The sequence below is a fragment of the Mauremys mutica genome, chromosome 12, assembly GCF_020497125.1.
Source record: "Mauremys mutica isolate MM-2020 ecotype Southern chromosome 12, ASM2049712v1, whole genome shotgun sequence".
Taxonomy (NCBI): domain Eukaryota; kingdom Metazoa; phylum Chordata; order Testudines; family Geoemydidae; genus Mauremys; species Mauremys mutica.
Genome location: NC_059083.1, coordinates 767132 through 790067, shown reverse-complemented (window position 1 = coordinate 790067; position 22936 = coordinate 767132). Strand labels below are relative to the sequence as shown.

Sequence of the window (22936 nt, the reverse complement as noted above, 5' to 3'; positions counted from 1 at the left end):
TTGGTTACACTTGGGGCAGTACCACCTTCTCCGAGCAATTATCTCAGGCTCTTGCAGACTCAGGCAGACATCACTCAGGCCACCTTTCCAAGCTTTTCTTCCCAACTATGAGAGTTAGAGATATGCTTTAAAAAAAATGAAGGCTGAGATTCTGTTGTAATCACATGACTCCAGAAGCTGGGGCCCTAATCTTGGGCCCGTAGTTCCTAAGTTTTAATAATCCCCAATGGGTCATCCAGTTAGCTCTCACATCTCCTCCGATCCAGCCCTCCCACCCTTCTTTCTCACTCATTGTCCCATCCTGGGGCCCTTTGTAGATTTCCCTCCCACAACAACATCCATGGCCTATACCATAAATGCCGACTTACTCAGATGCCAGGGGGTGCTCAACCCCCCGCTCTGCCCCAGGCCCCGCACCCACTCCACCCCTTCCCCCAAGCCTCCACCCTGCCCCACCTCTTCCCACCCCTTCCCTGCCTCTTTCTTCCCCCCTCCCCCTGCATCTTTCTGCCCCTGCTCCTCCCCCTTCCCCCCTCAGCACCTCCTGAACAGCTGATCTATGGTATGTGGGAGGTGCTGGGGGGACGGGGAGGTGCTGATCTGTGGGGCTGCTGGAGCGTGCTAAGCACCTACTATTGTTTTCTGTGGTGCTCCATCACCAGAGCACCCATGAAGTCAGTGCCTATGGCCTATACCGCAATGGTTCCGTTTACCAAGAGGATGCAGAGTGCAGGGGGCCCTTTGCAAGGTGGGCTGAAACCAGAGCACTTTTTTGACACTTTTTGCAAGCAGGCAGAACGACAATGGCTTGAGATCACACAGGAAAAGAGTCAGTTGCTGGCCACTGCATTTCATCACCTCGGCAGCTTCTGCGGTGCAGATTTTCCATTAGACAAACAGGCCTGAAGCCGGAGAATTCGGGGCTGCTCTAAAAATAAATCCCTGCTGCTTAAAACAAAATCTGCCAGTTCACATGCATTTGGGGGCGTGGGGGGACCATGGGTTTCAGCAATACGTGGGACTAGAGATTCTGTTCTATTCCATATAGGTTCTTATACCATGCTCATCGCCATAGCAAACGAGCACCTTCCAGTCGTGCATTAAGCAACATGACTAACATCCATCACACATGTTTGTTCTCTCACCCTGTCCTTAGAGGGAAATGTGTGTGCAGTGGAGTCATGTATTTAATTTAGAGAAGGCAGCTCAATGAAGTGCTCCTTGCCCGTGGAGCAGAAGGTGGGTGGCTTGGGAAGATCCTTAGTTCTTGGGTGAATTCATGGCAGTCTGGAGACAGTTCTGTCTCCTGCACAGGTGAGCTTTCCTCTTATTTTAGAGTCCGATTGGGCTGGAAGTCCAAAGTTATCCCCCATTGTTTTCATCCCAGAGGTTTAGATCCATTTGGAGATCCTGGGCCCAGGCCACGAAGCGCCTTGAAGATCAGGACTGGAAATGGCTTTGGCTTCCTAGAAGAATGGATCCAACTTTGTCGGTGAGGCACAAGGAATCTGATCTTTAGGCTTTAAGATGCGTTTGTGAATGAACTGAATGCTCCTGAGATAGGAGGGCCTCCTGGATCGGGCATAGTCTGCTGTGTCCTGGGGTGTTTCAGACAGTGATTTAATAGATTTGTAGATTTCAAGGCCAGAAGGGACTGTTATGACCATCTAGTCTGATCTCCTGGATCATAGGCACTGAATCCGTGGGTGCTCCAGGGCAGGGCCCAGGGCAGAGCGGGGGTTGAGCATTCCCCAGGAAATGACAAAGTTGGCACCTGTGTCCTGGATATTATTAATTATCTATTGTCCTGTAGCACCTAGGAGCCTTAGTAATGGACCAGGACCCCATCGTGCTAGGCGTGGCACATTATTAGGTATATTATGGTAGCCTAGGTGTATTACGGTAGCACCTAGGAGCCCCAGGGTATGTCTACAGTGCAAAAAGAGACCTTCTGCTGTAAGTCTCAGAGCCCAGATTCACAGTGCTCAAGGTACAGGGCTAAAAATAGCAGTGTGGATGTTTGGGCTCAGGCTGTAACAACCTGGGATCTCAGAGCCCGGATTCCGTCCCGAGCCCCAAGGTCTGCACGGCTATTTTTAGCTGGGAGCTCAAGCCCGAGTCAGTTGGTCTAGGCTCTGCGACTCACTGGCGCTGTTTTTCTGTTTGCTGTGTAGACATCCCCCCAGTCATGGAGGAGGGCCAGTTGTGTTAGGTGCTGCACAAACACAGATCAAAAAGACCACCCCTGCCTCAAAGAGCTGAGAATCGAAGTGTAAGACAAGAGGCAACCAGTGGAGCCAGCCAGCCAGACGGGAGCACGAGGAAACAATGTGACGCTGCAGGTCAGCATGACAGGCAGGGGTCCGAGCACATCAGCATTCCCGCACCAAGCCCATACCAGGCACTGAGAAGGGAAGACTTAAAAAACAATAATGTTTAGGTCTGTTTATTTGCCTTCTGGTGTTGGAGCGTTTAGGCATCACATCTTCAAGCGTTTCTCTCCAGTCATAAGAGCTAGAAAATTAGGGGTTTTTTTTCCAAATGAGAGTTGAGATTCTTGAGGGGTAACATGACTCCAGGAGTTGGGGCTTTAAGAAACACACCAAATATTGCACAATGAATTCATGAATTCATAGATTATCAGGCCAGAGTGGGCTACCAGGATCATCTAGTCTGACATCCTGCATCTCTCAGGCCATAAGATTTCCTCAAAATAATTCCTATTTGACCATAGCATTTTACAAGAAACTTCCAGTCTTGATTTAAAAATCATCAGCGATGGAGAATCCACCATAGCCCTTTGGTAGATTGATCCAGAGTTAAAATTGTATACCTTATTTTCAGTCTGAATTTGTAAAGTTTCAATTTCCAACCATTGGATATTGTTTTGAGGGAGGCTGGGTGAAACTTCATTGAAACTGCTGGGCACAATAGCTTCCCTCCATTCAGGATACATGTAAGAAGCAATTAAGCTTCTTCTTGGAGTGAGATAGCTGAAACAATAGGAGCCACCACCCAAAATACAGGCCACATGCCAGGCCTCTCAGAAACTGAGCTATGTGTGTGGATGGGTTTTGGTGAGTGTTGGCTGATTGAGAGATGTGTCTGGGAGCAGGAACATGCAGCAGCAGCCAAGCAGACAGAAAGAGCAGGACTGGAAATGTGTCACTGAAAGCAAGCAAAGAGAGAGAGCTTTTTGGGCAGAGTGAGAGCCAAAAAGAGGCTTGGAACTGTGCATAAAGAAACTTCCTCCTGTTGTTTGATTTTTGCTGTGTTCTGGGAAAACAGGACATCGTGAACAGCCTATGTAAATATAGATGATTGAATCAAAGACATCCCTCACGCTTTATCCGTCTCTCTTAACCAAAACAACCTGCAAGGCCTTGAATATTAGATAACCACTCGGGCTAAAAGGGGTAACAATCTCATTTTATTTTGCTGATTCCCCTACTGAGATTATTTAGCTCTGTTTTAGCTTTTGAATGGAAAACGGTGTAAAAACTATTGCTGTTTCTATCTCCTTACCAGAAAAGGTCAAAACCACAGATATCCGGCTGGTAGCTGAGTTGCTGCTCAGAGGAGGAGGCTGCATTTGCTGCAATGGATGAAAAATTCAGCTAGTGTTTTTTGTTCATCTGTTTTTGCAACCAACTGGTCAGTAATCCATCAAGAGGTTGACAAGCTGTTCTGAGGAAGGGTGGTCCCTAGTGGTTAGCGCATGAGCCTGGAATGGGGACAACCAGTGTTCAAGGCCTTTCTCTGCTGTGGTAACTCATTTGGTGTCTCTGTGCCTCAAGTTCCCCGGCTTTGAAATAGGGCTCATAGTCCTGCCCTGTTTCAGAGGGGCATAAAACGATAATGAGGGGCTCAGATACTATAGTGACGGGGCCATTAAGATACACGAATGGGACACTGCGGATCTATTACCCATGGGGGAGGTCCTAGGAACCTGATCATTTAACTTTCTGGCTGTTATGATCAGAAATTTGCATCCCAAGTTAAATTCACCATCCTCATAATGCAGCAGGGGGCATTGCCATAGAGATGGGGAAAGGAGAATTCACCAATGCTATTCCATCTATACACACCAATGCAAGAATCTGACGCTCCCAACTCTGTGGGGGGGAAGGGTAGGTGGCCATGTCTCGATTCAAGATGGCCACCCCCGCTGGCACCAATTCCCACTGAAAACTTTATCGCCGCACCCATTTCTTGCCTCTTGACCATTCAGAGCTGCTTCTGCCAACACAGCATGGGGCACGACAGGCCAACCTGTCAGTGTGTTTATCGTAACCCCATTCGCTCAACTTCCTCGGGGTCTGTAGCATTTAAAGTTCCCCTTGGTTGAGAATGTTCAGCCAGCAGCCCTAATTTATGAGGGAAGACCACAGAGCAGCAATAGGAAAGAAATTCAGCACCCCCCACCCCACCCCCAAATGACGCTACTTCCTGATGTTGGGTGCGTCAGCTGGCTTACTTCGTACATAGATAGACATCTGTCCTTGCACAATACTATTGGTGGGTGTATTTGCCTCCTCCGGTACATACCATGGCTGTGGAGATAGTGTATGCTGATTTAAACCTTGCTGGGGCCAGGCTATCACCTTCATCTAAAGCTCACAGTAAGTGGGGGTCGATTGCTAAGTTTGCTGCCAAAATTGGGAGGATTTTAGCTGGGATCCCAGTTTTCTAATAGCTGGTGAGTGCGAAGGGACATTTGGAGGAGCAGTCGACTCTTGTAACAATATGTTTTATGCTGTCTTTTGGGAAAGATACAGGGTAACAAAGGTACCTAAGGGGCATTGGGCTGGATTTTTAAAGCTATTTAAGTGCCTAAGGGAATTTTCAAAAGCACCTGGACTCCTACTGCCCATTAATTTCAATGGGTCTTAAAAGCACCTAGTTGCTTTTGAATATCCCACAAGGCTCCTAAATACCTTTAAAATTTTGGCCCTTAGAGACCAAAGTCTCGTTGATTTTTAATTTGATTTAGATGCCTCTCTCTCTTAGGCACTATTGAAAACTTTGCCCAGTTTATTTGCAGAGTACTCGGAGGTTTGTTGTTTCTCTCTCATAGACAGTCTCTGTTTGTTTGTTCTGTGTTGTTTTCCTGCATCTCAGATAGAAGCGATCTAGGCGGAGGGTGCATGTTTTGCTCTTTGGGTGTGAAAAACCTGACCATTCAGTTGGTCAGCTTGATGTAGTTTCGGGAAGGAAAGCTGGCCTTGTGCCTAAGACACTGGAGTGGGACTTGAGAAGAGACCTGTGTTCTCCCACAGACTCTCTGTACAACCTGCACAAGGCACTTATGGTAAAGTTTTCAAAAATGCCAATAAATTTCATTTTCAAAGTGACTTAGGAGCCAAGTCCCACAATAAGGCTTAAGCTCCTAAGTCACTTCAAAGTCAACAGGACCTGGACTCCAAAGCCAGTTAGGCTCCTGCAAAAACTTTTACCCTTCATCTCTCTCTGCCTCAGTTTCTTCATCTGTAAAATGGGAAGCATTGACAAGATATAATGGACAAGACATAACAGGTGGATGAGAAAGAAGCAGGTTGGGGATGGGGTAGTAACATTACTACAGGGTAGTAATAAAGACACTATAGGATGTTAAACAGAGTAACTGATACTACATGGGGTAATTGAAACTGCAACCAATAGGGGCTATGAAAGCACCTCGTTAGCCAGGTGTGTAATTGTCGTGCGAGCTCTCCGAAGACAAAATAATCAGGTAACCACCCGATTTCCTCACATTTAATCAAACAGGGAATCTTCAAGAATCCCCGCAGTGCCCGCGCTGGCATGGGGTCGTTCTGAAGGTCGGGTGCGCCGCGGTCATCGTCCTGCTGGTGATGGTAGCAGTGCTGAGTGCTTGGGGTAAGTCGCTCCAGGCCATTTATTCAGCTGTGAGAGTCTCCTGTAGGCAAAATGCACCACGTTGAAGTCAGTGGGGCTACTCGTTTGAGTAAAGACACGTCTGTTTGTAGGATCAAAGCCCCTAACGTTATTTTAACCAAGGATTTTTTTGTAGGGACAATGAGTGCGTGCCATGCACGTGATGCAGTGGCTGTCGCCCAGAGAGCTAGCTTAGTCTTTCCTTATATTCAGCAGTAACACAAGGAACCGACAGGCCTGTATCTTGTCAGACATGAGCTGAAGTAAGTTAGCATAAGTACAGTCGAGTAGAGTCGGCCTGTGGCCTTTGGCACGGATGAATGGGGAACTAGGAACAGCATTCACAACAGCTGGAGTTGGAACCTCACGGAACACTGAAGTGATACTGGGCTGGGATGTTTTAGGATAAGCTCGTCCAACCACAAACTTGCTTGAGCAACAGGTGACGTCCAACCACAAACTTGCTTGAGCAACAGGGGACGTATAGGGTAATGAGTTAAATGGCGTTAATAGGTTAACCTATAGGATAAGGGCACCCCAATATTATGAGGGTGAGGAAGTTAGAGGTGGACGTGGAAGGCTGGCACTATGTGATGGGGCCACTCACCTCTTGTGAGCACCCGTGCCGGCCGGGCGTGTATGCACCTGCACTCTCTGTTTCACACTACCTGTAGTGGCTTCTCACGGCTCCCTCTGTCACTTGTCGGTCTGGCGCCCTGTCTCCGGGCTCAGTGAGTCTAACAGGGCCTTTCACGGTACCTTGATTAGCCTTGGCCTTTCCTGGGCTAACTTCCAGTGGTACCTGCTCTGCTACGGAGAGTGCACCAGGTCCGCTGCCTGGTGACTCTTTGCTCTGTAGCGAGCCATCCTGACCCCAGCTTTCCAGCTCAGTCACTAGTTAAGTTCGACCCTCCCCCCTTTCTGGGGTTAACACACTTCAATTAAATGCGCACCCTCTCTGTGCCTCAGTTTCCCCTCTATTGTGTGATCTTCAGCATGTCATTTCCCCTCTTTCTGCCTCCCTTCCCCTCCTATCCTCTGTCTCTGTGGTCTATTTACAAGCAGGGGTTTGCGACAGAGGCTGTGTCTGCATTGCATAGCGCAGCAGAGCACCACTCTCCCTCCGAGTGCTACTGTAACACAAATCATGCGTTTTCTTGTTCAGCTGGAAATCCAGTCTGTCTGCCAGGTGAACTGTGTGATACGTCCTCATCCCCAACAGCGGGGCAAAGTGTTACACAGACCAGGTGCAGCTCTGGGCTTGACGAAATTAAGCTCGCATCGTCTGCGATAATGAAGGAGGTTTTCTCCAGAGCAGATCAAAACATTTTTAATATAGAAAGGACTTTTCCAAACCCATTTTTTTCCTACTTTAAAAACTTATGGGTGAAATTGAAACCAAAACAAAAATAGCATTTTTTCTCCCCGTTTTTGGGTTTTTTTGGGTCCCCCCCTTTTTTCTTTTTCATTTATCGATTTGCTGATTTTTTTCATGACATTTTTCAGATTATTTTTTCTGCCGTTTTTCACTTATTTTTATCCTGGTGTTTTCCATCTTACCTCTTTAACCTTTTTTCATTCCTTTTCCCCAATCCCTCTCAAATAACGCCCCGGGTTGTTGCTGGTTTTGGGTTGTTGTTTTTTCCATTTTTTGTTTCTTTTCACTTTTCAACTTTGGAAAACGTACAGGGTGGCAAACGGAAAAATGAGAAAACTGTGGCCAGCCTTTGTTCTGTCGCATTCAGTGGCAAAATGGGGGAAAAGGAGAAAGGAGAAAAAAAGATTTAAAAAAGGGAGAAAAATACAAATTTGAAAAGAAATATTTTCATGGAAAACATTCAAAAAATGAAAAATTGTTTCATTTGGAAACCTGAAGAACAAATTTAACTTTGATTTTTTTTTCAACCGGCTGCTTTCTCTCCAATCCTCTTCTCTTTCAGTTCCCTGTAAATTTACAGGGATAAACTGTGCACCTTTATACCACCATCACTATATCCACACTAGGGAGTTTGAACCACTTTATCTAGGGCAGTTTCTAACCCAGTATAACAACTGCATTTAGACTGACACTATGTTCCCCACTACTGAGCAACTTTAATTTAGACTGCTCCTAGTCCAGTTTTTCGTAGGGGAAACTGAGGCCTAGAGGGACTGAATCATAGAATCATAGAAGATAAGGGTTGGAAGGGACCTCAGGAGGTCATCTCCAACCCCCTGCTCAAAGCAGAACCAACCCCAACTAAATCATCCCAGCCAGGGCTTTGTCAAGCCGGGCCTTAAAAACCTCTAAGGATGGAGATTCCACCACCTCCCTAGGGAACCCATTCCAGTGCTTCACCACCCTCCTAGTGAAATAGTTTTTCCTAATATCCAACCTAGACCTCCCCCATTGCAACTTGAGACCTTTGCTCCTTGTTCTGTCATCAGCCACCACTGAGAACAGCCGAGTTCCATCCTCTTTGGAACCCCCCTTCAGGTAGTTGAAGGCTGCTATCAAATCCCACCTCACTCTTCTCTTCTGCAGACTAAATAAACCCAGTTCCCTCAGCCTCTCCTCATAAGTCATTTGCCCCAGCCTCCTAATCATTTTCGTTGCCCTCTGCTGGACTCTCCAATTTGTCCAGATCCTTTCTGTAGTGGGGGGCCCAAAACTGGATGCAATACCCCAGGTGTGGCCTCACCAGTGCTGAATAGATGGGAATAATCATTTCCCTCAATCTGCTGGCAATGCTCCTACAGCCCAATATGTGTTGGCCTTCTTGGCAACAAGGGCACCCTGCTGACTCATATCCAGCTTCTTATCCACTGTAATCCCCAGGTCCTTTTCTGCAGAACTGCTGCTTAGCCAGTTGGTCCCCGGCCTGTAGCAGTGCATGGGCACAGTGACGGGCACAGTGTCATGACCCGCACACATTGTCAAAGAGGAAGTCTGTGGCAGAGGAAAGAAACAAACCCAGCTGAGCCACCTTGAGTACCAGTTGCTCCACCTTTCCTCTTCAGAAGCCAGTGTAATTATTTTAGTTCTAATCTCTGGCGAACACTCTTATTTCAGGTTTCATTGGTAGCCGTGTTAGTCTGTATCAGCAAAAACCAAACATACAAACAAGCCACGAAGAAGAAGTGGGTATTCACCCACGAAAGCTCATGCTGCAAAACGTCTGTTAGTCTATAAGGTGCCACAGGATTCTTTGCTGCTTCTACAGAACCAGACTAACACGGCTACCCCTCTGATAAAAAAAGCCACGAGGAGTCCTGGTGGCACCTTAGAGACTAACACATTTATTTATTGTTTAACAAATTTATTTATTTATTGCCCAAATAAATTTGTTAGTCTCTAAGGTGCCACAAGGACTCCTCGTTTTTTTTTACTCTTATTTCAGACTCGAAGTTGCTAAAGTTGATTTAGCTTCATTCAGTTTGCTCCTGTCATTAACAAAATCGACTTTGTCCACTTTGTGTGGACCTAGTTATTTCGGAATGAAAGTCGCTAAGGTCAATTTAGTTAATGTTGGTACCAACTTGAATGGAGCTGAATCGACTTGAGCCACTTCGATTTTGAAATAAGAGAGTCCCTGCAGAGATATGAACTGAAATAACTACATCAGTTTTAACTAGAGCCTTTAGTTAGTTCAGTGCAAGTCTATCTGCAGACCAGGCCACAGTCACTGATCTATCACATCCCCATGCTCTGTCCTCCCTAAGCAACAAGCAGTAACAATCGTTCCCACCGATGCTGTTCTGAAGTTTTTCAGGGCTTCTCTAATAAAGCAGTGGAAGGACCAGCCTCGAAGAGCGACAGTGTCACTCAGAGAACCAGAAGTGGAGGAGAATGCAACGCCAGCCTGGAGGACTTGTTTTCTCGTCTGAAGCAGAGTCTGTGTGATCCGGCCCAGATAAATTCAACAGGTAACCTCAGTTCATTGTGACACACTTCACACCTGGATCTAAGGGACTGCTGTCTGACCCTTTCACCGCTGTGCTGTGTGGGGGATGTTTTCCTCTCCCATCTACATCCACTATATCCGGCATAACTCCATGGTACAACGTAAACTATGCGCGTCTGTCCAGTTGCTGGCGAGACAAGGTGCGGGAGGTGATATCTTTTATTGGATCAACTTCTGTTGGTGAAAGAGACAAGTTTTTGGGCTACACAGAGCTCTTCCTCAGGGCTGGGGAAGGACTCTTGAGAGCATGTCGACAGTGCAGTAAAACACCGGGGGCTGGCCCATGTTAGCTGACTTGAGCTCGCGCGGCTCAGGCTGTGCGGCTATAAAATTACGGTGTAGACATCTGGACTCAAGTCAGCTGACATGGGCCAGCCGTGGGTGTTTTATTGCAGCGTGGACATCCCCAGAGTGTCACGGCTAAATGCCAGGCAGAAGAGATTGTTTAGCACAAGTAAACGCATATTGTAAGAGACCGGTCAAGGTGAAGTGGTTGGTTAACACCTCTGCAGTCACAGGACAAAAAAAGAGTTACAGCTGCTTGTAACAAATCATAAATCCGGTGTCTTTATTAAGACCATGATTTTTGGTATCGGGCCAGGTTTTGAATTTAAGCTCCCAGGCTTGTCTTTTGAAGGTGTCATACAGGTTTCCTTTGAAGACGAAGACAGAGAGGGCAGATATAGACCGATCGCTCGGTGAAAAGTGTTCGCCGACAGGTGATGTGGTGTTTTTGTCTTTTATCACTTTCCTGTGTGAGTGCATTTGAGAGCATAGTGATTTTGTGCTTTCACCCAATCTTTTTAATGGGGCATGTAGTGCACTGGAGGAGACACAGCACATGTTGTGATAGGCCTGTGCAGGACTCCTGGATCTTGACAAGTGAGCTGTGGGGTGTGTTAATCATCCTAGCAGTGGAGATGTGGCTGCAGGTTTTGTGCCTGTTGTTATGACAAGGTCTCTAGGGGTTGGTCCATAAAAGAGTCAGCTCCTGCTACCAGGGGAGGGCTGTGTGATGGAACTGCAAAGCTGGGGACTACAACTCCCACCAGCCCCTTCATCTCCATATGTCCCCTTCCTCTTGGCCAAGCACTGCTCTGACCCCTGCCCAGGTAAGGGGAAAGGTTCTGACCCAGGCAGTAGCCAGGTTCTGTGTGGGAGCCTCGTGGCAGCAGGAGAAAAGCCCCAGGAACTGTGGGCTGAGCCACATGTGGAGCTAGTTGTGATGGCCGGAGGTTTGTGTGGGGCTCACGGGGGAGCCGCGACGGCTGGGCAGGGAACCGGTGCTACCTGAGCCTGGCTTGGGAACCCACAAATGGTTATTTGCTGGAGAGACTGGAGCGGAGCGGACAGCGCAGGCACCGGGGATGAAGACCCTGCCTCTCAGCCGGATGGCCCCCAGGACCCAGTCAGGGTCAGCTATGGCTCCCTTTGAACTGTAACCACAGGTGCTGATGTAACCCACACACCTCCGGGGTGTGGTGTTCTGTCCCATCGAGAGAGACTGTCTGCTCGACAGCCGTAGCTGACAGCTGCCCTGGCTTTTAGATCATGCTGTAGCGGCGCATACACTAAGCTTCAGAGGTCCCCGGTTTGATCCTGCCCGCCGACACCCGGGGTCTGTCAGTGTTACACTGACTCTCATTTTTCCGGGTGGATGTGCCACCCCGCGCCCTACCCTGAGGCCCCGCCCCCACTCCACCTCTTCCTGCCCCTGCTCCACAACTTCCCCTGAGGCCCCGCCCCTACTCCACCCCTCTCCTTCCCCAGGGCCCCGCCCACACTCCGCCACTTCCCACCCCCGCTATGCCCCCTCCCCCAAGCTCCTCGGACAGCTGTCACTGCTTTTGCCCTGAAGTCCTCACGGGGTCGGCGTCTATGCCTGTCACTGTTTAAACCTCTGCACCGAGACGTCCTGCAACCTCTCCCCTTCCTGCCAGCCCTAGTCAAATCCCCATTCCCTGAGCCAGGTGCCTGAGTGGTTATTGGCACCCACCCGGGCTAGCGCCTACATGGCCAGACTGCTGAAGCACCTACAGTGCTTGCCCTGAGATGCGAAACATCGGGCACACTACCGGCACCCTAAGAGTTTGGAGTCCAGAGTGACCCCAGTACTTCCAGACCTACTTTAGCTCAAGTGGTGTGTGCTCCTAGTGCTGAAGGGCTGGGGTTCAGTTCCTCTGGAGGACCCATGTCGGGGTGTTACTTTGGCCTATTCAACAGGGGAGGCGGCTTCCCCGTCATTCCTCCATCCCATCCAGCAGCAACCGGGCTCTGAGGATTTTGGCAGGTTCCCCTGCAGCAGCTGCACTGGGCCCTTCATTCAGAGACCTCCCCATTTCAGCTCAGGGAATTGGGAGGGTGGTGGGTTAGCCAGGAGGGGAGAACAGGCCAGCCCACAGGAAAGGCTGCAGGGATTAGCTCCGGGAGATTTCTCTGACTCCACAGTTGACTGGAGGGAAAGAATTCCCCAGTGTTCAGAAACTGCGGAAGCATTAATGATCTCCACCCTTCCCACTGCCCCCTGCAGGTGGCTCCGGGTGCAAACTCTGCCCCGGGGACTGGCTGCTGCACGGGGACAAGTGCTACTGGCTGTCTAAGGAGACTGGCACTTGGAACAAGAGCCACGACGACTGTTCAAGGAAGGGATCTCAAATGCTGGTGATCCAGGACCGGGAACAGATGGTAACGTACATTTCATGTCAGGGGCACAGAGAGAGCCGTTCATCGTGTCTCTGTTCTCTTTGTTCCCTGTCTCTATACAGCGGTTCTCAAACTTCATTGCACCACGACCCCTTCTGACAACGAAAATGACCACATGCTCCCGGGCGGGGGAGTGGGGATGGAGCTGGAGCCTGAGCACCCCTGCCCCAGGCAGATAGGGAAGGCCGAAGCCTGAGCACCGCTGCCCCGGGATGAAGCCCTCGGGCCACAGCAAGTCATTAAAATGGGGTCGCAACCCACTTTGGGGTCCCGCCTGACCCACAGTTCGAGAACCACTAGATGACGTAGCACAATGGGGCCCAGGTAGTTGATTGGGGCTCAAAAATAAAAGTCAAACAGAGACTAGAAGCTAACGTGGATAATGAATATCCAGAGATCTCAGTTAATGCTGGAAGAGCTTTGGACAGGACAGTAAACCTCCCGCTGCAGGGCTTAAGCCACTGATCTGTTAGAGACCTAGAATCTACCTACTAGAGACAGGATGGGAACCAGTGTGGGGTGAGATCATCCTACATCTGCTGCTGTGGGGTTCTTACGCCTTCCTCTGTACCAGCCAGTGTCGGCCCCTATGGGAGACAGGGCCCTGGGCTAGATAGACCCTGGGTCTGATCCCGTCTGGCCAGTCCCGTGTTCCTAAATTCTACCAGAGCACAAATAACAATATTTATCTAAGTACCTGCTGGGCACCTCCATGAAAAGGTACCTGGTAAGAATGTGGTTCAAACCCAGCAGTGAGTTACAGATATTTTGTTTGCCAGTCAGCAGCTCAGAGAGCTACGATTCTAGATCTATTATGAATAATAATGTCATCAGCATCATCATTATCTATTTCCATTCAGGGAGCACAACTAGTGGGCCCAGGGAGGATGGGGGCCTCATTCCGTGAGGAGCTGGCTGTGCCCATCGGGAGACGTGGTCCTTGAGCCAAAGAGTTTAATATCCAAACAGACCAGACGGTCAAACAGCAGCTCATTGTCCCCAATTTACAAAGGGGAAACTGAGGCCCAGAGAAGTCGAGTGACTTTCTCCAGCACAGTGTGTTGTGCTGGTTTATTGCCGTTAGGTTTTTCTGTACTGCAGCATCTCGGGGTCTGTCTGATACCACATGCTGCTAACGCTGGGGCAGAAATAAAAGACTTCTAGAGCAACACATTCACCCAGCCGCTTCTGTTGCAGAATGACCTGCCGCCTGTTATACAAGCTGAGAATGCTGTTTGGATTGGATTAACATTCAACTCTACACAGAAGAAGTGGACCTGGGTGGACGGTGCCCCTGTCCATGGAAAACTGTGAGTGTGTCCTGAGTTTTACTATTTCATGCTTAGAAAATGCCTTGCCATGTAATTTGCTGGGTCAGACCATGCAGAGTGTCCCACACCAGCTTCCCTGGGGCTCGTAGCAGTTGAGACACACAGTGTAGGGCACTGGAATGGATTTCACGTGTGACTCAGCTGTCGGGATAATCTAAGCCTGCTTTAGATGCCCACTCCCCAAACCGCGGCTTACTTAAGCCTGGCACCAGTGACACGTGGTGAATCCATCTGTCCAATTTAGGACTTTGAGCAAGATTATGCAAGTTCCCGGTATCTTTACCAGGCTGCAAATTGCATTTTAAAGGGGCGGGGGGAGGGAGGGCTAGTTGTCGTCTTTGTGTGTGTTTTCCTCCAGGTTGAACTGGAAATCCAGGGGTGCGTGGGCAAATGACTAGCAAAAGAGGGTCAATCATCTAAGTTCCTGACCACAGAAATATACTTGCTCTAGACAAGAGGCTGGTCCCTGCCCCGAGGAAATAGTTTAGCAGGGGAGATCCCAGCAATGAGGTCACCTCTTGGGGAGGGGTTGGAATCACATTCTTACATAGTAAACTTATAAAACAGAGGATGTGGAAGGTTATGAAAGGGCAGGAGCTGACCTCTCATCCGCATCAGCCATTCTGTGTGCTTGGTCTTGCTTGACTCAGCACAGGGAGGGAGGGAGAGAGAGAGAGAGGTGTGTGTGCGTGTGTGTGTGTGTGCGCGCGCCTGTCTTCTCAAAGTCTCTTCCAGCTCTGCAGGTCTATGATTTGTATCAGCTCAAGCTGAGTGCAGCTGCATAGTAGGAGTCTGATGGAGCAGAGGGACCCCTGCCTGCCAAAGCACAGACCCCACAAGGATTCCCAAGGGAAGGGGGAGCTAGTGAACAGCATGGCATGCTAGTTGTTTTCTAAATGATCTGTTCTCACTTGGGCTTTGTCTGAAGCAGAGGGCACTAGCGCTGTTCGAATTCTGTGCAAAGCCTGTCTGTGCATTTCACACTTCACCACTGCCTAGGGTTGCCAACTCACCCAGACCGGACTTCATTGACGCAAATGGGGACGCCATTGCCACAAAATGGTGTCTGGTCCATCCAGTCCGGGAGAGTTGGCAACCCCACAACTGCCCCGTGTCCCCTGAGAATGTTAAACAGTCACCTGGGGCTGGAGGCTCAGACCTTTGGTGCACTACTGGCAGAGGGTGTGTTTAAACTACTCGCGCTAGTTGCAGGTTGCTGAGGCGGGTGGGCTGAGTGGCTCCGTTTCCAAGAACTGGTGGCAGACTGAGGGTGGGTGTGCTCCAGCCTCAGAGCACCCACAGAGTCGGCGCCTATGGCCTGCTGAGACCCAGGGAAGCTTAAAGCACAGTGAGGGATTTAGGGCCTGGATCCTTCACAGCAATCTGGTGAGCCGCCAGCAGGGGGAGCCCAAATTCAGAAAGACACTATTTGCATATCCATATTTACCCGGAATGGTACCTGTGCATGCAGTTCTGCTGCTCTCTAACAAGTGTTCCTCAATCTCCATGTGAAAACACCCTTTACTCAGCTAAATAAAGGCTCTGGCTGGGGTACCCAGTGGGTGTTCACACAATTTGCAGAACTCGCCTGTTGCTCTTTGGACTAAAGGTTTGACAGATGCACAAGGGAAGGGACAGAGAAGAAACAACCAACCAACCTTCACCTTCCACTCTGCACAGGAGCCAGGCATAACGGCTCTCCTGTTCCCCAGTACCACTGCTACCGCCAGCACCCCTCAGGGCTGGAGCCACAGCGAGGGAGGCCGAGCTGGCCAGCCGAAGAGGAGAGAGCTTGCTGCATCTTCCTAAGAGGTGGTGCAGGGGGAACACTCCCCATAGGCATTGGGAGCTCTTGCCCCCAGTTTGTACCCATTCGAGGTGCAAAATCCTCACAGTCACCCAGGCTTATAGCGTGACTCTAGTGGCTGCATGACAGATATTAGGAGTCTGCCACCGACTTTAAACTAAACTAGCTGTGTCCTTGAGCTCCCGCCAGTGACACATAGGCCATTGTAGCAGGGTGGACCCTGCTCCGGGGTTTTAAGGGGTTAGAAAGCAGCCTGGCAGGGCTTGAGAGCTGTGGCTGGAGGCTGCACTGATGGGGAAAGTGGCGGCAGCTGGGGCCACGCCCCAAACTGAAGCCCTGGGGATTATAAGAGGCAGGAAAGCCAGAGCCCAGAAAGAGTCTCTCTCTGCTCCAGAGAGAGATGGGCCTAGCTGCTTAGGGAGCTGAGAAGGCACCTAGGGTGAAGCAGGGCTGGGAACAGGCTAAGGCGCTGGGGAAGCTCCAGCCTGGACAGCCCCAGGCTGCGGCCTAGCAAAGGGCCTATAGGTACTGTGGGTTGCAGAGGGCAGCCCAGGGGTAGGACAAAGCAGCAGGTCCAAACCCCCTTTGCCTGTGATGAGTGGGCTGATACTGCAGTCTGCCCCAGGGGTGGGGCTAGACCATGACTGTCAGTAGCCACTACTGAGGCAAGGCGGGGATAGTAGCGCGGGGTTCCCCTGGGAGGGGGAGACCCAATTATAGATAGCGGGCACCGGGTCCAGGGAGGGACGCCGGGGCCAGAGAACAGGCGGGTCACCAGCCTGCTGGGGGCGCTCCAGGGCCGGACCGAGGGACATTCCGGGACCGACCAGCAGGAGGCGCGGCAGGGGTGAGTACCCCCCGTTTACAGCCATGATTACAATACCTGCACCCCTCCCAGGAATGCTGCATTGCAGAAGCAATTAAAATACTTGCCTAGTGGATGCTAATCGATCAATTTATTTATACAGCCAGGAAAACAGCCTCAGCACAAGGTTAGACCCAAACACATTCTAGCCCGGCTTACATCCTGCCAGCTGCCTTTACTTCCTCCCACGTCACCTGTCCCATCGATGTCAGCGGCTAACTAGCGAAACAACCACTTTTGGGGTCTCAAAGCTTAGAAACAAGAAGGTGAAGTTTCTGTGGAACAAAATTTTCTGTGAAATTCACCAAATTTTCTGTGAAACACATTTTTTCACCCCTTCAGCTGTTATTTTATATTATACTGGTAGCAGTCGCACGGCTGTGGCGATTGGGCCAAGTAATCCAGCATCTATGCACTTTCCCTCATGCAACCAATGACAGAGTTTCATTCAAATTAGCTGTAGAATAATCCTGGTGATTGGCCGTCGTCACCTCTGATATCACTATGGCCTAGGACTCTTGGCAGGACATAGAGACCTGCCTTGCTGTCCCAGGGTGTGATTTGTAAAGTCATAATCGCTGAGAACTGGAAAACTCGACTGTAGCCACGAACACACCCCAGCGAGGGTGGAACTGGGCGACATTCTGACCAAAACCAACTCTCAGCCATGCATGTAGCTGTCTCCATGACTGCATAGTAACTCTATAGCCACCCTAGGCTTCAGCGTGAAAATAGACCATCCTGGAGCCTTCTGATATAGCTTGTGGGTGCTAATGCTAGTGTAAAATTAAAATCAAAACAAAAGAGGCAAAATGAAAAGAAAAATACAAAGCAAAACATTTCAACCTGATCAAAATATCAACGAAGTTGACAAAATCGATACATTCCCCCGGGACATTTCAATTCAGTCCAAGCAGCTTTTCCCAATGGGAAAATGGTCCCTTCGGAAAAATGTTGGCCTGCTCCTCATAATAAGCCATATCGCGGAGTTTGCAGATACACTAATAAAGCCTGTCTGAGCAGGCAACAGCCTCATTTGTGAATTAACACAGGAATTTCAATGACAATGTTCCTTTGGGCTTCTTTGCATGATAACTAGAAATTAAAGGACTCAGAAACAGAGCAGTAATTGACCGATTTAAGCTAAATTCAAGGAGGGCCCTCGTAGTCCTCAATAAAAGGGTCCCCAGGCAGACTTGCAGCAAGGTGTGAATGACAACGAATATCCTTATTTCCATTCCAGTTCCTGTGTAGACAGGCCCTGGGCTGTTAAACTGAAGTGGTCAGTGCTTGAGCAGCGGGGCTGTAACTTCACTTTCAGGATCAGATTGTGTCTCTTAGGCACAGAGCTACACGGAGTGTGCTGCAGAGCTGACTCCCCAGGGAGGGCACCAAGACGGGCGTAATGGGGTCGTGCTGCTTACGGTTTGGTAACATGGACACGGGTTCTCCAGGACCCGTCTGACCATCCCATTTCCCACAATGGGGCTGTGCGGGGGAAATACAGAGATGAAAGAAGAAACCACAACCTGACACCCCACGAGGAAGAGCTGCTACAGACTCTTTAATCAACCGAAACAAACTGACGGTGACTTTCTGCTTCATTCCACAGGGTCCCAGGATTACGTCAGGGTGCAAAGAGCGGCTGTGGACTGTTAAAAAAGACTAAGATTGATTATGACATCTGCAGCAGTGAATTAAAATGGCTCTGCCAGAAAGCAGCTTTCCCGCTATAGAAAGCGGCACGACCGATCAGGACAGTAAAAGGCCTTCGGTCTCTGAAACATCTACAGTATTTTCAGCTTTACTTATAAATGTCATGTCAGAATCTGGGGCCAGAGCCCCTGCTGGCGGGAATTAGCCAGAGCTCCACCGGAGACACGGGGGCCAGACCCGCAGCTGATGGACATCTGTGCATTTGACATCAACCGTCAATGGTTTTATTGTCCACTAAAGAAAAGCAAATCCACGCGCTGGGCCCTAATTGCCAGAAGTTTTCCCCACTCCAGCCCCCCAGGAATAAAGAGGACACACCCTCCCCCCAGGGCTGGCAAAGCCGGGGAGCTGGTGCCCCTGCAATGGAAATATTGCCACCTTGCACAACTGGCACACAGCTTCGGGGGGGGGGGGGGCAAGAGTGGGACCAAGAAGGCTGGAACGGGCCTGGGAGCAGGTAGGGACCAATCCTTCCAGCCTGGAACCCCTCCCCCCCATGCTAAACCCCTCCGCTCAAATACTAAGTCTCAGAACCTCCCTTCACAATTCCTTCCTGTCTCCCTGCCCCCATTCCCAGGGAACCTCCACTTCCACCCCCACTTCACTCCCCTTTAACCCAGCTTCCTTTAATATGCTGCCCCATGACAGGTCTGTGTGTCCTGGCTGGATGCGAAGCATGTTCACTTCTGTGGGAAAATAAACTTTTGTAAAAACATTGTGTTGCTTTCCAGATTTTTAGTTATTAACTGTTACTATTGTAAAGTGGGATATAGGCCCTGAGATCAGGGCCCCGTTGTGCCAGGTGCTGCACAGACACACAAGGAGAGAGAGTCCCTTCCCCAGCAGAGATCAGGCCCTAGGGTTGCCAACTCTGACTGAAGATATTCCGGGAGATTTTTTTCCCCCAACATGACCTCATGTCATTTTCTTAAAATATCCTATTAAAATCTGCTGGATTGCTTTCAGTAGTGACCAGGAGATCAATGCTGATTCCGGGAGACTCCAGGCCAATTCTGGATTCTTGGCAACCCTATCAGGGCCCCATTGTGCCGGGCGCTGCACAGACACCCAGTAAGAGACAGTCCCTGCTCCATAGCGTTTACAGTTCAAGATTCAGACCATGCAAACAACTACACACATACTAATCACTTTGTGTGTGCTTAACTGTTCACAAGACCACAACTTCAATAATAAAATGACTAGATAATTAAAATGAGTAATAAAATGCCAAATTCAATAAGCCAAAGGTGAAAGTGGGGTGCAATGGGAACCCTGTTGATACCCCAAAAACCATCTTAACACTCATGCATCTGACGAAGTGGGTATTCACCCACGAAAGCTCATGCTCCCGAACGTCTGTTAGTCTATAAGGTACCATAAGATTCTTTGCTGCTTAACACTTTTGTAAAGGAAGTTCAACCCTCGCCACCGTAGAATGTCTGAGAACGAACAATGAAGGGACACAGCCAATAATCCACTGCCGTATAATCATCCGCTGCTCACGGTCACAGCCTCTGGATTGCAGAACAATCTCAACTTTAACATTCTCCCCTAACATTTCAGTGCTGCCCGCTCTCCTGATTTTATCATGAACCTCAAGATAGCTGGTGTTTTTCTGAAAAGCCCCAGCTCCTGGAATCATGTGAGCAGCTCAGGTTTTTTGTTTTAATAAACTGTACATTTTTGCCTTTCAGAGATACAGAGAAAAACTTAAAAACATGATCCCCTCCAGAGGCTCAGAAATCAGAAAAAGAACCCATGATTTAGTGTGTTTGTTTTTGTTTTCCAAAAAAAAGTCAGGATTTTTTTACAATAACCTTGTGTTTTTGTGGGGCCTGACTGGTTATTTTTAAAAGCATGGGGTTGGCATTAACAAAATTTGCAAACATAGACACAAAGGTCACGGTTACAAATGACTAGGAGATGATGCAGGTCCAGTCTTCCTTTAGGGGGCAATTGCCAATAAATGTCCCTCTCATTTGCCCTTTGAGTGGCAGCGTGTATTTCGGGGGGGTGGCGGTAGCCGAAGGTGGGGTAAGTGAGATGGGGAAACAGCACAGGAGGAAGATTATATGGCAGTGGAAATTAGCTGGATCTGTTGGCAGGTTTCTGAGCTTTGGGGATTTCAACTGGTGTAGAAATTCCTTTTGTAAGAACAGGCCGGAGATGGCAGGTGGAGAGGATCTGCCACCAGCTGACTGTGCTGCCTCTGAAGGTAAACTCTTGTGGGCAGGGACTCCCTCTCGCTCGGTGTCTGTGCAGCGCTCAGCACAAAACCCTGGATCTCAGCCAGGGCAGAGTCTGTGTGTGAACTTCTTGTCCTGTGTTCAGTGGTCATGGAGAACAATTGATCTCCATTATGTTTATTGTTATCAGATTACCATTGGCAGGACATTAACTCTCTCCCTGCAGGGCTTAAGCCACTAATCTATCTCTGAGAGATCTAGAATCTGTTTTAAATCAGGATGAGAACTCACGTGGGTTCTTCCCCTGTGGCAGCTGGTACTGGCCACTGTCAGAGACCGGGAGACTGGAGGGACCTCAGGTCTGACCCAGTCTGGGAATTCCTACGTTCCTAAATTCTAGCAGAGTACGAAGAACAATAATTATCCAGGCAGCCATCAGGCGTCTCCTTAATAAGCTAATACACAGGTTCCAACCCCAGCGATGTTTTGCTTAACGGTCAGCAGCTTAGAGTGCTAAGATTCTATCAGCAATAATGCCAGAATAACACTGTATGTGTGCAGGAGGCCGCACTAGCCGACCTCTCGAGGTCCCTTCCAGTCCTACGATTCTGTGATTCTATGTATATTGTGGCAGCACTGCAAATGGGTCAGATTAGGCTGGGGAACCCATTCTGTTGGGAGCCGGCTGCGCATATAGTGACCTTGAGCCAAAGAATGTACAATCTAAAGAGACAAGTTGCTCAGAAGGAGGCTCATAATCCTCATTTTACAAGCAAAGGGAACTTTCTCCAGTACAGTGTGTTCGGTTGTTTTATTGCCATTAGGTCTTCCTGCATTGCCACATCTAGTGTGTCTAATATCATTTCTGCCCCAACGTTAGCGGCACAGAAGAGAATTCTAGGGTGGTACATTCACCCAGAGGCCTCTGTTGCACTGTCTAGGGTAACATACAGACTATCACAGATGCTGACGTTCCACTTTGGATCGGGTTAACCTTTAATCCCTCAGCGAGGAAATGGACGAGGGTGGACGGCACCCCCTTAACTGAAGAACCGGGAGTGTTTCCCCATTGTTCGTGTTTGGTGTTTGGAAAACGCCTTGCAGTTTAATTTGCTCATTCAGAGCATGCAAAGCGTCACACACCATCTCCTCTCTTAGGAGTGGAAGATCATGATGCGTGATCAGGGCGTGGTTTAGGGGTCTCCTGCCTTGTGGCCTCAGTTCAGGTGAGGTTGGGGCACCTGGGCCCACCACTCCACCAGGTTCTGACCCAGGACTCTGTGAGACCGGTTCAGCCGTTCACCCATCTCCATCTGGCTTCAGCCTTCTGTCAGCTCCCCTGGATCTCTTCCTACCTCAGTCCGTCCCCTACCTGGCCACCGCCTGCCTCTGAGGGAGGTGTCACCTTCAGAGCTTCCTGTCGCTGGATGTAGTCGGCTCGATGCAGACTCAGCTGTAGTCCTTCCCTGGAGCTCCCAGGGAACATCCTCCTCCCTGGCTTGCCAGCTTCTGATTGAGCTACCTGGCTGGCTTTTAAACCCGGCCTCCAATCCGAGCATGCTCAGTAAGTGTATAGGGGTGGGCGGGGCCTCCTTAGCCCATAGCTGTTCATTGACCCCCTCCTGTCCAGTGAGGGGTTATACACCTTGTCACACCCTGTCACTGGATAGGCTTTTTCTATCACAATAATACATCACGCATAGTATTTGCATAACTCACACCCTGCCCTGTGGAAAACCCCCATGTGTTCATCCTCACCTCATCACCACCACCAGTGGCCATCCTCCTGCCATCTCCCCGTCTCCCTCCACATCCTGGCCTGCACCACGGCATGCAGCTTTTATAATGTGTGACGTGGCATCCGCTGGGGTTCACACACATTGATGAAAGTTTCAACCCCCTTTCCTTATTTGAACGCCCACACCCCTTTACTTTCGGGGTGACCCAGTTTTCATAAGCCAACTTATTCGTTCCCCTGATATTCATTAACACTGATGTCACCTTATCACCATAGTAACCTTAAGGAAGTTGCTAATGTTTCAGCCCAGCTACCAATGGTCATCTCATGATGTCTCCTAAACATTGTTATCCAAATTATCCAAATCCGCACAAAAAGAAAGAGAAAGGAGAGGAAAAAAGCAGAAAAGCCCTTTTTTGGGGAATCAAAAACAGCAAACGCATTTAGAGAAATGAACATTTTAATGAAGATTTTCATCTAGAAAAAAAGACATTTTCTGTTCGAAAATGTTTCGGAATGAAAAAACAGCAGCACCAAGTACTTCTGTCACCAGAGCGCTACTCAGCTGGACCTGAGAATTGGGCCATATGTTTCCACTCGCGCATCTAAATTTCCTGTGTGGTTTCACAGTCCTGAGAAGCTGCCAGGACTTCGCGTAAAGGCGGCAGTAGGTCAGTTTCACTCTTGGGGGCACTTAGTTCTCATTTCAATCTGTTTGTTTGAAGATGCAGCTCCGCTGAGTTTGGGGAAG

At 49.3% G+C, this 22936-nt stretch overlaps 1 protein-coding gene across 1 annotated transcript; it reads left to right on the top strand.

Moving 5' to 3' along the window:
* The first annotated feature begins 4549 nt into the window (after positions 1 to 4549).
* LOC123345769 (killer cell lectin-like receptor subfamily B member 1B allele B) lies at positions 4550 to 18671 on the top strand. The gene is made up of 6 exons (XM_044982818.1): positions 4550 to 4622; positions 5767 to 5877; positions 9640 to 9801; positions 12370 to 12524; positions 13740 to 13852; positions 18158 to 18671. Exons 1-6 carry the CDS (start codon positions 4550 to 4552, stop codon positions 18279 to 18281), a joined length of 738 nt encoding a protein of 245 aa, XP_044838753.1. The 3' UTR covers positions 18282 to 18671.
* The last annotated feature ends 4265 nt before the right edge of the window (positions 18672 to 22936 follow it).